General features: G+C 33.0%; 1 protein-coding gene across 2 annotated transcripts in view; it reads right to left on the bottom strand.

The window, feature by feature from the left end:
- POU1F1 (POU class 1 homeobox 1) overlaps nt 1–13,973 on the bottom strand; it is a 16,348-nt gene extending 2,375 nt beyond the window's left edge. The window contains exons 1-4 of one of the 2 annotated variants that reach the window (XM_008572363.1): nt 13,709–13,973; nt 10,567–10,716; nt 2,544–2,765; nt 336–500 (exon numbers count right to left, since the gene is read on the bottom strand). In XM_008572363.1, the coding sequence (XP_008570585.1) occupies nt 336–500; nt 2,544–2,765; nt 10,567–10,716; nt 13,709–13,850 (679 nt within the window). In that variant the 5' untranslated portion in view covers nt 13,851–13,973. The remainder of the gene's footprint in view (nt 1–335; nt 501–2,543; nt 2,766–10,566; nt 10,717–13,708) is intronic. The other variant, XM_008572364.1, reaches the window with a different exon arrangement.
- Between the last annotated feature and the right edge of the window lie 916 nt (nt 13,974–14,889).

The raw sequence follows: 14,889 nt of genomic DNA, 5'->3' as shown, positions 1-14,889 counted from the left end.
GGCAAAATATTTGGATGGGTTAGAAAATAATAATTTACCACTTCGTGCTGATGCCACATTATCTAGAAACCTCTCCTTATATAGCTTATTCTCTCCTTCTCAGTAAATTTGTTTCTACACTTGCATTGGCCTTGTGTGTGTGTGTGTGTGTGTGTGTGTGTGTGTGTGTGTGTGTGTGTGTGTGTGATATAACAAGGTATTTATTGTTTACCTAAAAGAGAAAAGAGGGGAAAAATCTCCCTCAAACCTATGAGTTCAGCATGAACCTTACCAATTGAAACCATGCGTTTTAGGCTAAAACACAGGCACAGCCTTCAGAGAGAGAGCTCTAGTACCTCCCACTTGCTCTGCTTCCTCTAGCCATTTGGATAATATTGCTTTTAGTTTGCACGCATTTTTAAAGCTGAGCTGCAGGTTTTCAAATCGGCAGATAGTGGTTTGACTGAATTCAGAGCCGTGCACAGCTGCCAGGGCCTCCCCGACATTTGTCTGGGTGTATCCTGTGAAAGGACAATAAAGACTGTCAGCTCCCGTTTTTCAAGAAATATTCATTTTGGTTCATTCTCACACAATCTCCATATTCTCCCTTGCCAATCATTAAATACTTTTTAAAAATTATACTTCTTTGGCCATTTAGAATTATTTAGTAAAGTTAAATGTAGAATTGTTCAGTACTTCAAAGAATATTTCTTCTGGTTAACAAATTACTTTTTTCTAGAAGTCAAAAGAATTCAATAGGAATATCTGCCTTTCCTAATATTCAGCCAGGTTGGATAGGTATGTCATAAACACTTTATAAGACACTTTAAAATACTTTCTTTTTCATCTTTATTATTAAATATCTGATAATATATGCTCAAAATCTTTAATATATTAACTATAATGCATAAAATACATGGTAATATGTCAAATTTTTTTATTTCAACAGTAAGAGTGTGAAAATTCTACTATATTGTTGAAGGGTTCTAAATAAAATTAATATTATGCTTACTTTCCCTAAAAACCTGTTTATTATGAGTCTACAATAGCAAAACATTGTATGTATACCTTTGAGCATATTTATTATATTATTTGGTAATGCTTCTGTCTCCAGGCAAAAGATTCTTATTGATTGTCCCAAACATCTTTAGAGTACAAGCTGAAATAAACTATCAACACATAATTTGAAACATTCAGAGAAATGTAAATAGGAAACTGAAAATAAAATGTTATAAAGATGCCTATTGCTGTGTTTATTATTATTTCAAGGCCTAAGGCTATATACCTGTATGTTTAAAATGATTACATATGATGCCCATCAGTAAATATCATTGTAAAATTACTTATGGTTCATTCCACAAATGCAGAACTTCAAACTATCATTTCAATCCATTAAAAAAAAAATACACTACTTCACGAATTTGAATCAAAGTTAATTGTTATGGCTATTTTATGTTAAAAACGCTTTTTAATAGAAAATGAACAAATGCTCTGAACAGTTCACAGAAAAGGAATCACAAATGACTGTCAAGTACCTAAAAGAATATTCCCCACTCATAAAAAGAGAAATTTAAAATGAAACTATAAGATGCCACTTTGACTTATCTGATTTGCAAAGATACTAAAGATTAATAGCATATATTTTCTTTCAACCACCATTTATTTATACTATGTTCCAGTCACTGTTCTAGGTTCTGCAGACATACCATTAAGGAGAAAACAAAAATAAACAAATAAAAAACCAATCTAAAACTCATGCCTTCATGGAGTTTATATTCTGAGGGTGACAAAAGAGACACTCATGGTGGTAGCAAAATTTGATGCAACTTCTATAGAAATCAGTTTGACAATATCTGTCAAAATTATAAATACACATACTCTAATCAAGCAATTGTGCTTCTGATATTTTTTCCTACGTACATATTTATATAGGTCCAAAATGACATTTGTAAGATTAATAATTGTGGCATTGTTTTTAGCAGCAAAAGATTAGAAACCCCCTAAATTCCATCAGTAGAGGACTGGTTAAATAAACTGAGTATATTCATAAAGTGAAGTTTGACCAATCCATAAAAGAAAAGGAGTCCTAGAAAAACCAGTACTGAAAGCTCTCTAAAATACATCTGTATGAAGGAATAGATGCATTTGCTTAAGATGCATGAGATATCTCTGGAAAGGCACAAGAAACTAACAACATTGATAAACAGGAAAGACAAGCTGAAAGGATACACGACACTTATACTCTTTCATACTTTTCAATCATATGAATATATTATATATTCAAAAGTTCCAATAAAATACAGATTAAAATGGGTACTTCAAAACTAATCTTGAGGTGGATAAGTTGGAAAAGAGTACATAAAAATGTATTTATTTGGGCTATTGGGAATTTACTCCTTGTAAATAAAGGTTTTTGTGGAATTTTCATAATCGGACTAACTTAAGAACACAGTAGAGATGTAAAGGAGAACTGTCAGACGTCTGAGCAGTGTGAGATTTAACAGCAACAGAGCACGGATTTGCAGATCAAATGATGTGTTTCATTGCTCTTAACAAGCGCATACCTAACTTAATTCTTCTCACTTTAAATTCATTGGCGAACTTCTCAAGTTCTCGGATTTCTGGAGAATCCATGTCTATTGGCTCTTCAACCAGTTTACTTTTCCGCCTGAGTTCCTGCTTGAAATCAGCGGTGGGGTCCTCTGCAAGGAGGGGCTGGTGTATGGGGGGAAAGCCATGACTCAAGGTGTGGTCAGGAAACTTATAAAGACAAGGAGTTAAACTACCTGTGAGTAAACAAAGAAAGAAAAGGAGAGGACCATTTGTAATTATCCCTTATTTCTACACAAGCAAAGGTTTTGCCCGTTAGAGTCTATTATTCTGCTTTAGCCAGTATCCAGTCCTAAAGATGACCTACACTCAGTCTTCCCAAATAGCAGTCAGAGTGGCTTAGTAGAAATGGGTTTATTTATCTTCCACCGTCTCCGGAGCAGCAAAAACAAAGATAATGTTAAAGTAAAGAACCAGGGGATTGCAAGTAATCAAAATGGAAATAAGCAAATTCTCTCTGAAGTGTAAGTTTTCCATCATTTTTTTCGATTAAAAGACGTCTATTCCTGGGAATCTGAGGTTCCCGTCTCCGGAGCAGCAAAAACAAAGATAATGTTAAAGTAAAGAACCAGGGGATTGCAAGTAATCAAAATGGAAATAAGCAAATTCTCTCTGCAGTGTAAGTTTTCCATCATTTTTTTCGATTAAAAGACGTCTATTCCTGGGAATCTGAGGTTCAACTCTAACTAAAATATTTGCATCGATCTCTATTTTCTTAATTCGTTGAACAATTAACCTGTGATGTTTGTTATCATCGAGGCGCTTAGTGCTATGGGCACCAAGTGATTGAGAAGTTGATCTTACAGTATTAAAAAAGTCCCACTGTTGTGTCAGAAAATGCTTAATTTCAATGGGAAAAAATTGTCTTTTTTAAAAAATTGAATGAAGGCAGATAAAAAGATAGTTGTGAGAACATAAAATACATTTATATGATTAAATAGATTTGAAGAGCAAATACACTAACAAAAGGTAACTAAGAGTTCTATTAAAAGGTCAGCAACATTTCTTGAAAAGTATACAACATAATGGAATCACTTCCTGATTATTATTTAAGAAAAATCAGAGGAAGGGTGCAATTCTAGATATTTTAGGCAATTGCCCATCAGTAACAAAGTATTGAATCTATTGAGTGGGCTAAACGATAAATCACACTCAAAAATTTCTGACATTTAAAAAAAACAATTGCTTCCAGATTTCACTCTTCATTAGCAAAGAAGAGTCTATCTCAGGTGGGGAGCACAGGTGACAGGATGGTAGATAAGCCAAATTCCAACACATTTTGTTTGTTTTCTTTGTTGATATATTAACAATTTTTATGGTTAAGGATTTCACTTCAATTTATTTTAAACGACATGTATAATCAAGACACTTTGATATAAAAATATTGAGTAATTAATCATTTTTCTTATGAGTATAAATAAATATTTTAAAATAAATGATTATAAAATATATGCAATAATTATTCTTGGAAATTTACTGAAAAAACACATCAAGAGTTCATGCTACCTATAATTTTTCCGTAAATACATCACACATCAAAGACATGAGTAATGATGTATTTTGCCATAGTATATAAATTTTACATTACTATATCAATATGTAATGAACAAAGAACAGTGTAAGTCAGCACACTGTTGGCTTATATTATTTAGAAAATAGAACTATAAAGTGCACCCCTACCCAATAGAACATATTATTTTTCTGGAGCAAAGTAAACATACAAGTATATTAAAAAATAGCAAAATAAATTTGGCTGCTTCACAGGTGGAAAAAGATTTGAAAGAAACTACGTTTGTCTTGAAAAATTCATGCCACTTTTACAAACAAAAATTATCCAGTTTTACTTTTTAAAAAGTCATTTTACTATCTACTTTATACTTTAGTGTGATACATACATTAGCTGAGAGCAAAAATTTATAAAACAATTGTATCAACTTTTAACTTACATAGCTCCTTTTGGAGAATGTTCATTGCTTCCGGGGTTTAATTTTAGCTTCCTATTATTAGGTATAGATTTATTTGAATTGAAGTGAAATACTAATAGATATAAAAAGAAAACTGATTACATTTATTTTAGCATCTGCTTAATATTTATCTAAAGACATCTTTTGCTTATGTTTTCAGAGTTATTGTAACATATGTGAAAAAACTTCACTTCTTTTATTATTCAGGTATATCAGATATCACTTAATACACTTAATGATGAAATACCCTGAGAAATAGTAAATACAGAGGAAAAAACCAGGCTACTGTGTGATTTTGCACATTTAGTATATTTTAAGACACTTTAGATAATTCATTTAACCTGCATCAAATTATTTTGTTTTAAGTAAATAACTTGTTGCATATCTTTTACATAGACATACCTTAAGGTCGAATTTGTTAACAATATTGATCACTACTTTCAATTTTTCTTGCTGATCATAATCTTGTACTGCTACAAATCTTTCTATGTGACACTTGTGCTATGTACATTTTACATTTATCATCTTCCTCATCCTTATTCTTATATAAACAAATGAATTAGGAAGAAAATGTATTTTTCCCCACAATTTGCAATTTAGAAAATGTAAGTAGAAAGAAATTAAATAAATTTCCACCGGTGCTGCAATGAATTAACTATGCATTTGAAACTGGAACTTCAGGTTCAATAAATGTTGCAATAACACACATCAGAATAATTGCCTAGTTCATTCTCCAGGCTGTCTGTATGGGGGTGAATTAAATAACTTTCCAGATTTTTCCTGTGTTTAAACACATTTGGCTACATTAAAAAGATGTTTTCACACAAAAATATTATAATTATCTTTAAAAGTATTAGAAGTGTGCCATCCCTGTTGCTAGAACATTTTAGAGGTAATTTATATATTATAAATACTCTCAGAAAGTGGACAGTTAGAAAATAAATTTGAATAGAGTCTGTAAAAAGTGTACAGGAAATACCAGGCTCCAAGGTTCGGAATCCAGAGCAAGAATGCACTGATGTGCAATACATTTGTAGTTTTCATTACATGAAAGTATTTACAATTATTTGCAGGGTCATAGTTTTCCTGAAACTAACCTTACACAGAAATTCAACATAGCAGTTAAAAGCACAACCAAACAAACTTTTATTTCTATCATTTAATCCTGTATTTGAGAGAGAGTGGGGACTGATTTGTATGGTATACATGGCAAGATATTTTTCAAATCTTTTTAAAGCCTGAATTACTGAAAAAGAAAAAAAAATAGAAAGAAGATAAAAGATGTGGTGAGTCAAGTGCAGCAGAGATCTTGTAAACATTTTCCAAAGCATTCATAAAGCAAAATGGTCTTTAGGTGTAGACAAGCATACACTTAAATAGCTTGAAAGTGTTTTCACACTCTCTACAGTCCAAAATATGTTATCATATTGCAGATTAATCTACCACAACCTTTCTGAATTGCTCTGTATGTGTTTCTGTGTGGTGGAGGTGACAGAAGAAAAGAGGAAAATCTTCTAAAGCAGGCAACGGGGGGCAGAGGTAGGGCTCGCCTTGCAAGGCGCTGACTCAATGTACCGTGGCATGGAGCAAATTGTTCTTGTGTGCATGTGGCTAGCTGACATCTCAGGTTACATGCTTAATGCCTTAAAAAAACAAACAGGAGAAGCAGAGGGACACAGTAAAATACACCACCCTGCTATAAACACTCACAGGAACATGTATTTGAATGTTCCCATTTATTCCCCCATTTTTTCCCACACATGACAACTTGAAGCAAATCATAAATTTTAATTCTGATCTTTTCACTTTTGTGCATTGGTAAATCCCATCCATGTACAACAGGCGTCCACTGCCTGTTTTTGCAAATTACGGTTAATTGGAACACAGCCATGCCCATTCATCCCACAGTCATCCCCTATGACTGCTTTCCTGCTACAATGACAGAGTTGAATAGTTGCAACAGAAACTAGAAAGCTTATGTTATTTACTGTCTTCCATGCCCATTCATCCCACAGTCATCCCCTATGACTGCTTTCCCGCTACAATGACAGAGTTGAATAGTTGCAACAGAAACTAGAAAGCTTATGTTATTTACTGTCTGGTACTTTATAGGAAAATGTTGCCAACCCCTAGTCTAGAAGGAAAAATTCATCATGTTACTGCTACTGAAAAACCTTTTATGATTCAGAGGCAAAAGATCTTCAGAATCACTCCTTCCCTCAGAGTTGATACAACTAGCCCTTCCCTCAGAGTTGATACAACCAGAACAATTTAGGACAAAATACATCAAAGAGAAAGGAAAAGGGAAAAAGGAAAAAGGAAGGAAGGGAGGGAGGAAGGAAGGAAGGAAGGAAGGAAGGAAGGAAGGAAGGAAGGACTCCTTCCCTCAGAGTTGATACAACTAGAACAATTTAGGACAAAATACATCAAAGAGAAAGGAAAAGGGAAAAAGGAAAAAGGAAGGAAGGAAGGAAGGAAGGAAGGAAGGAAGGAAGGAAGGAAGGAAGGGGGAAAAATAAAAGAAAGAAGAGATGTGTTCCGAGTAGACTATTTTTCCATGTCAGCTGGTTTCTGCTGACTTTTCATTAGTACAGGTGGAGAGAGCATTTTCAGCCTCAAAAATCTTTTCTCTAATAATCTTTTCTCAAAAATCTCTCCTCATCAAAAAGAATGGATGTTCATCATCTTGGTTAATTCCCAAACCTCAGCTTTATTTTTGTTTTCCTCTTAAAATAAATTTTTAAAATGAGTACTCTCACACCACTTCTTGGTTTGGCCATTGTCATCTAACCATGCTGGGCTGAACATTCATGATCGTGAGGCTGATAGGCTCAGTTTCTGCAGGACAGTGGAAAAGGGGAACAGCCCATTGAGCCTGTTTCCTAAATTTCACCCTGCTTTAGAAGCTGGAGCACAGAAACAATCTCAGATACCCAAGAGTCAGAGCTTGGAGGACTTTCTATTGACATTTGTTTTGTTTTGTGTTTATCAGAAGAGATTTTGAATAGCATTTGTTATTCTCTGTTTCCTGTTATAGGTACTGTAGGCTGCTGAATTCTAAATTCTCAGGAGGGAAGGAACAGAAGGAATTTAGTTGCAAGTGTATCTGAAGAGATCACAGGAAAAGGCAGGTTGAGTGTGCACAAATTTGCTACAATTTAACCCCAGTAGAGTTGCAGTATACACCACAACTTAGATGTGAAGAGATTAAAACTCAGAGGTGTTAAGTGACCTGAACAAGGTTAGTAGTTAATGATGTGGCTAATTCACTATACCCAACTAGTCATTCTGTTTAGTTTGCCTCATACCTGGACTATGAGGTACAGTGGATTCATCTGATGATTAAAGTTCTCTCTACCAACCTGACAAAATACTAGCTGTAGCTCTTCCCTTCCTGTGGGTTATTAATTTAATGAGATTCTCAAGCTCAGTGTAAGCTTCAGAGCAGGGTAATAAAATAACCATATTAAAATAAAGTAATTTCACATCCTTTGAAACGTAGTTCTTTCTGTAGCTTCATTTTCATATGGAACATGACATTGAACCTGTTTTTGTTGTTGATAAGATGCTTCTGTGGACTGTGTGGAAGTGGCTGATATGATTAACGCCTTGAAACTTCTTGGAAAGTTCAAATGACGTAGCCAGATTTCTATTGTGTATTTTATACCTTTTTTCTCTCATTTCTGAATTCTTGTATTTTATAACTCAGTTTGTGCATCTTCTCTGGGGATGAAGGCAGGAGAGTTCAGTTCTGTAAGATTAAATCTGCCACGAAGCAAATGCTGGATATGTGTAAAAATGTAGACATTCTGGCAAATTATAAAGCATATCACATTTTAATGATGTTCCTCAAAAATATTCAAATATCCCTATGCTTGCCATGGTGTTCTTCTTTCAGTGACAAAAATTATTTCATTTTAAGATTACAGTGATACCTCCAAATTTTTGTATAACCATTTTGCTCTGATGTCACTAAACCAGGCTTTGAATCATTTTAAAAGGCTTTCCGAGGGGCCTTTCATTTTTAAATGTGATGAGGAAGAGTTTACTGGAAGAGGGTTTGCTGAGTGCCTGCTTGACGGCCTTGTATCAGCAAATACTGAACTGCCTGTTTGACTTTCAGTGTAAACATGGGCCTCTTGGCTTTGTCCTGGAAGCAGGAAGAGAATTAGGATTCTGAGGCCAACTGCAAACTCACTAGAGCAGAATTCATCTTGAGGTATTTGGGTGAAAAATTATTGGTCTCTGGTCTGTGACTGGTTTTATCTTTGTGTTAACCTCAATTAGTTATCAGGGACTGCCTCTGTGCTGGGTTTTGAGAGAAATTAAAGGTGTACCTTGGTTCCTGGAAATCACTTCGAATGAACTGTAAGGCCTTTCTTCCAAGAGATAGTAGCATGCCGCCATGTACATCATTTCCTGTCTACATAATCGAAATGTTGTAGAGGTCACAGAAGTCATTCCACCTGCACCTCCAGTAGCTAAATGCACATATTTTGCTATCTTAAAATGAAATTAGCTCATCATCCAGGAGGGCTGTTCTCATTAACTATGAATACTGATTAACTAAGCATATGGACCATAAATGATCAATTTTTGGAGAAGAAAAAAATACGATTTCCTTACTTCTTAATTATTAAAAAGACATCAGGATTTGCAAGTAATCATTAAGAACATCAGCCTTCATTTGATCATAAATGTGAAGATACTAGTTTGTTCAGAATACTGCTAATAAAGTGAAAAAGAAGCCAATATTTTTCTGGAATATTATTTTATTCTAAAGTTTTAATATTTTATTTAGTCTTAAGGTGAGAAATTTTGAGAAATTAAAGATTGGTAAGCTAAATTATTTGTTCTAATTTATTTAAAAATTATAAGCATAAATCTTTTTTGTTTGTTTCATTGCTCATCTGGATGATAACGAAACACCATCAGTTAGAAAAGATTTCCCTAATATACGATTACTTAATCCAAAGTTTCTCTCTCAGTATGTCACACACACACTCCCACTTATGTTCTGTCACATAGTCTTGGTTTCTTTTCACTGATGAGTTCTTTCTGCTGCAGTAATCAGTATAAAAGATCTAAGAATTTCTTTAGAAACAAACCCAACAAGTAGGAAATCTGTGCACAACACACTGTGAATTTTATTAAATCATTAAAATCTTTTATCTGGTGATGCCCTGAAATAAAGCAATGAATTTTGTGAAGGGTGGATCTCATAGGCCAGATTTTCTCATTCCTTAAAAACCATGCTTCCATTCCTTCTCATAAGAATCAGAAAATAGGTAGTTTTACATTATATAGTGATGCATTACTTCTCCAGAAAAGAAAAGTATGTAACTTTAAGTATTTCAATTTCAGTTAAGACTCATAAGCAATTCAGAAAGGGCTGTCAAAGCCTTAAACACCTGTCACTAAAGCCCCTGCAGATAACTCTTAGCCTTCAATCAGTGTCTTATTTATCTTTATGAACCAAACGTCCAGAAGAAATACTGAGATGAGGGAGATGTTCTATAAATTTTTGCTATCTGATATGGTAGCCACTAGCCACATGAAGTTGTCGAGCACTTGAAACGTAGCTAAAGCAACTGAGGAACTGAGTTTTAAATTTTATTTCAATTAATTTACATTTAAGTATAAATAGCCATATGAGGCTAGTAGCTGCTGTATTCCTCCTGAAGGCAAGCCTGCCTGCCAATCAGATGAACAAATGACAACCAGCAGTTTGACAGAAGTGAATTTGAATAAAAAACATACAAAACAAACGCAAGAGTTAGGAAGCCCAGCAGCTCAGAGTTGCATAAAATAGGGCAATCAGGTATAATTCCCATGGTTTCTAAGGGCATCACAGATCAGGGAACATCTCAGTAAGTGGTGGTTTTTACCAGTCATTTCCAAGGTCAAGAGATCGCAATTTCATGTCACACTCTGGTCATGATTCTCTCAGGCCCAAGAAATCCATCTAAGTGTCCCAAAATTCAATAGCATTTGTAAAGACAAATTTTCTTACCTGCCATCACTCCATAGGTTGATGGCTGGTTTCCATAATGACAGGAAGGAACAGAATAATGAAGTCCCGTTGCTGTATTTCCCAACGTTGCCACCGAGAAATGTGCGCACAGACATTTAGGAGTTTGGATCAAAGACAAAACAGACGGGACTGGTAAGAAAATTCATGAGGATTCAAGACACATTCATTTTATTTCAAAAATAAACATTTATGCGATTCTTAAAGTTATACACCAACAATTTTTTCTCATTTGGAGGAAGGTCTCTGATTAGTAGGTTAACACTAGGGGTCGAAGTTTGTTTCAAGTAATAAGATCATAAATCACTGAAGTAGACTATAACCTTCATTAATTATCCTGTGCTCTGTGCTACAACTATGAGTGCCCCATGAAGGAATGACTAACCAGTCTGAATCTTGGCTACAGAATTCTTGGAGTTACAGAATTCTTGTAGGTGCCATCCAGTGTAGACATTGCAGCAAACTGACCAGAGGAATGGTCTCTTACAATTCTTGTGTAGCATGGTATTATAAAGAGGTCTTTCTCTGGAAGAATGAATACAGAAATTGACTCTTGGATGGTCTATACTTTTGTTTATTTTCCTAACACATTTCTCTTATCATATCAGAGAGAAAATGGCAGAGAAACCACCCTTGTATTGAATACAATCATAAAAATCCCACTACATTTCAGGCTATTATGAAAAACCTGTGACAACATTTGATGTATTTATGTCAATGTTGAAACCATGAGGTTGTAGGTTTTCTGCATGGACACGATCAATTCAACCATTCTAATGATAAAGCCAGTTAGAAAATAATTTCATTGACTATTGAGTGATTTGATATCCATAAAGCTATATATAAACACAACTTAGTTCATAAATTGTTATAGGCTTCAATGTATATTTAGAAAGCAAATTTGAATTACTAAACTTTTATCTCGTTTTAAAAACAAGTCACCAAGTTGATTAAGAGCATGAACTTCTGACAATAAAAATACTAGTCAATATTTCCTTATGTAGTTTCCCAATTTTCTTCACATCCCAAATAAGGTGGTGGATTTTCATAAATATACATAATCATATCTTCTTGAATAAATGAGATATTGTAAAGTATAGAATTAGGATCCTTTGAAAATATTGAGAGAGAATCTAGTGATTAAAGATGAGGTCTTCATAAAGTAAAATATATTTTTTTCTAAATAAAGAATAATTTTAATTTTTAACATATCTTCATAAATTTTCATTCTATAACCAACATGTAGAAAGAACTGAAGTAATTTTGAAATATAAAGATTTCATAAATATAAAATCTTACCATGAATTCCAAAATTTAAAAAATGAACTTTAAACACACTTAATATCCAAGTGCTCTCATTAAAACCGGTACTTCTCATTTTTTACTTAGATAATTAGGAGTAAATGATTATAATTTCATGGAAAATTATAAATAAATGTTATTGTTATTTAAAACATTTTTTTGTTCATTTTTACTAATTATAATTATTTTTACTTCAAAGGTTTAAATAATTTTTGTTTCTCTGATTTTAGAAAGTTGGGTAAAGGATAGGCTAATTTATTAAATGCATTGCTATTTATTTTCAGGTAAAGAAATAGGATTTTGAGCCTAAAATTAGATCATTTTACTAGACCATTACTTCAGTTATAAATTTTATTTTCACATTGGCCAAATTCTCTTCACACACATTAGATTAAATTGCTATTTATTTTCAGGTAAAGAAATAGGATTTTGAGCCTAAAATTAGATCATTTTACTAGACCACTACTTCAGTTATAAATTTTATTTTCACATTGGCCAAATTCTCTTCACACACATTAGATTAAAGAAACAATCTACAGAAATGTCTATTATTTGAAATATATGATTAATTATGTGGGTATTTTTAGATTTATTTATAGCACATATTTTTGATAAAAAACATTTTATTATATTTTCTAAAAGGTATGTTTGAGGATACTCCTAGTATCACCACTTTAATTCAATTATGGAAATCGTTGGTAGATTAAAAAAACCAAAAACAAAAACAAAAAAACTCTACATCAAATGATTTTACCTAATTCCTAATATCCAATCTCTAGACTCATAAACTTTTGATAAGGATTGATGTCAAACTGATATATATGTTTGGAACTGCCTAATTGTAATAAAGAATAAAGCTTAAATCATTTGAATCAGTATATAAATGTATTAACTCAAAATTTGATTTCTAAATGCATAAAATTTTATTTTATTCCTAAATGTGAGGGAGATTGCATTTAAAACAAAAGAAAAGTGAATAGTATATTGCCATTTAATGGAAGAAATTTAGTCAATTTTAGTCTTTGCCCATTTATAAATCAACTTTAAAATACTTTGTTATTGCATAGTTGAAAAAATAAAAGCATCATTAGGAAAACATATAATTAGTTGATTTCATTGAGATAGTATTTTTGAATTCTCAAGTTTGATTTTTATTTAAGAAAGTTATTTGAAACAAATACTAAACGTTAGTTAGAAGTTGAAGGCTCTTCAGAACTCAATCTTGAGAAAATTGAACTCACTTCATGGGCTCTAAATGTTGCATTACTTACAGCTTTAATTTTTGAGTTTTGTATTATGCTAAGAATATAATTATGTTAAAACATATTTAGTTACTTTACTCTTTGAAATCCATTGTTCTTGGTATTGGGAATTATTCAGTTGCGTTTACTATAAGGTTTATGGCTGTTTTCAGAAACAGTAGCAAATATAATCTCAAAATCAAATAAATCTATAAAATAAAGAAGTAGCAACTCTAAATTATTTTAGAATATTTATTTCATTTTGTTTCTTATCCATAAATATTTCATTAACATGGTTTTCAGATTTAAAATACCCAAGCTTGCTGTTTTCTTCTGTAAAAAACAGATCTTTTTTATTATAATAAAACTAACAAAAATTTAAATGATCACACTCAGTAGTATTTCTTTTAAAAATTCTTAGGCATTTTGGCTTCTTTAATATTCTTAATATTTAGTTTAAAACAATTTAATGAATGGGAAAAAATAAAAGAAGCAAAGAGAGTATTAACTAACAAGATTCAAAGCATCCATTCTGAAATCTTTAGTCCCAGCCATATGTAAACTTTTATAGGAGTCAGTACCTGTAGACATCACATTGGTGGCATGATTGGAGACCGGTAGACACTCGGCAGCACTGTGGTGCATTATCAGAGGCAGGGTTGCAGAAGCATCAGAATTCAGAGGTATGAAGGTATCAGCTGAAGAAAAAGATTGGCAACTCATTCCCACAAGAGGAGAAAATTAAGGAGAACCACTGCTTCCCAAATCAGAGTTTTACTATATTACTATCTCAAAGGGCCTATTCAGTTCTCACTACCTGCATATATACATCAGGAAGGCTCTGAGGCACCAGGAGGGCGCGTGCTAGTATTTATACTGCAAGGAAATCCCTTTATACATGTTAATAGTCTTTTCCCAGGAGTATTGCTTTATCCATCTGAACTGTCTTCCTTTCTCACCCAAATGTAATCCATGCCCACGAAGGAAGCTGGTTCTGAAACTTTATATGGCAACTTCAGTAATTCAGACCTTTTAGAGAGGAATCAAGGACTCCAAAATTGTCCCTCAAAGAAATAATGCTACAATAAATTGAAAAATAATAGGTATCTTTTTGCTGTGAAACACATTGCATATTTATAAAAGCAATATTTCTTTGTCTTTTTTTGATAACTTCTTATAAAATCTGCAAAATGACATGAAACAAGGAAAGTGCATACTACATAATGTTAGAAAGCGGATATTTAAGCATATAATACTAAATGTGAAGAGGAATTACTTTCACATTGAACAATGCAGTTTTGCAAAACTGCAAACCAATTTAATTTTTACTATATTATAAAATGGGAAATGGAAAAATATTGAATAAAATGTAGTAATGTATAGAGAAGATGAATCTGAGTGGTTGTATCTTTCCCTCGATTTCAACGCACTCCTCAAGAACCATCCCTGAGTAAGCTCTTGCTAGATGCTGACAGGATTCTAAGCACTTTTTTGCAGTTGTGTCATGTAAATCTCACACCTTTGTGAGTTATGTACTGTGCTGTCCTCACTAAGCTAGACTGTGCTAGAGGCTGGGATGTTGGCCATTCAATGCAGAGACTGAGGCAACCATGGTAGTACTCGAAGCAAACTTCTCATACAGAACATATTATAAATATTACATGAGAATGAAAAAGATAATATACTACAAACAGTTGATTCAAAGCTAAATATCAACATCCAGATTTTATGATGATCATAATTTCTACGTATTAATGAGTGA

The sequence above is a fragment of the Galeopterus variegatus genome, unplaced genomic scaffold (assembly GCF_000696425.1).
Source record: "Galeopterus variegatus unplaced genomic scaffold, G_variegatus-3.0.2 Scaffold775, whole genome shotgun sequence".
NCBI classification, from domain to species: domain Eukaryota; kingdom Metazoa; phylum Chordata; class Mammalia; order Dermoptera; family Cynocephalidae; genus Galeopterus; species Galeopterus variegatus.
The sequence above is the reverse complement of the archived record's forward strand: the minus strand, read 5'-3'. Positions and strand labels throughout refer to the sequence as shown.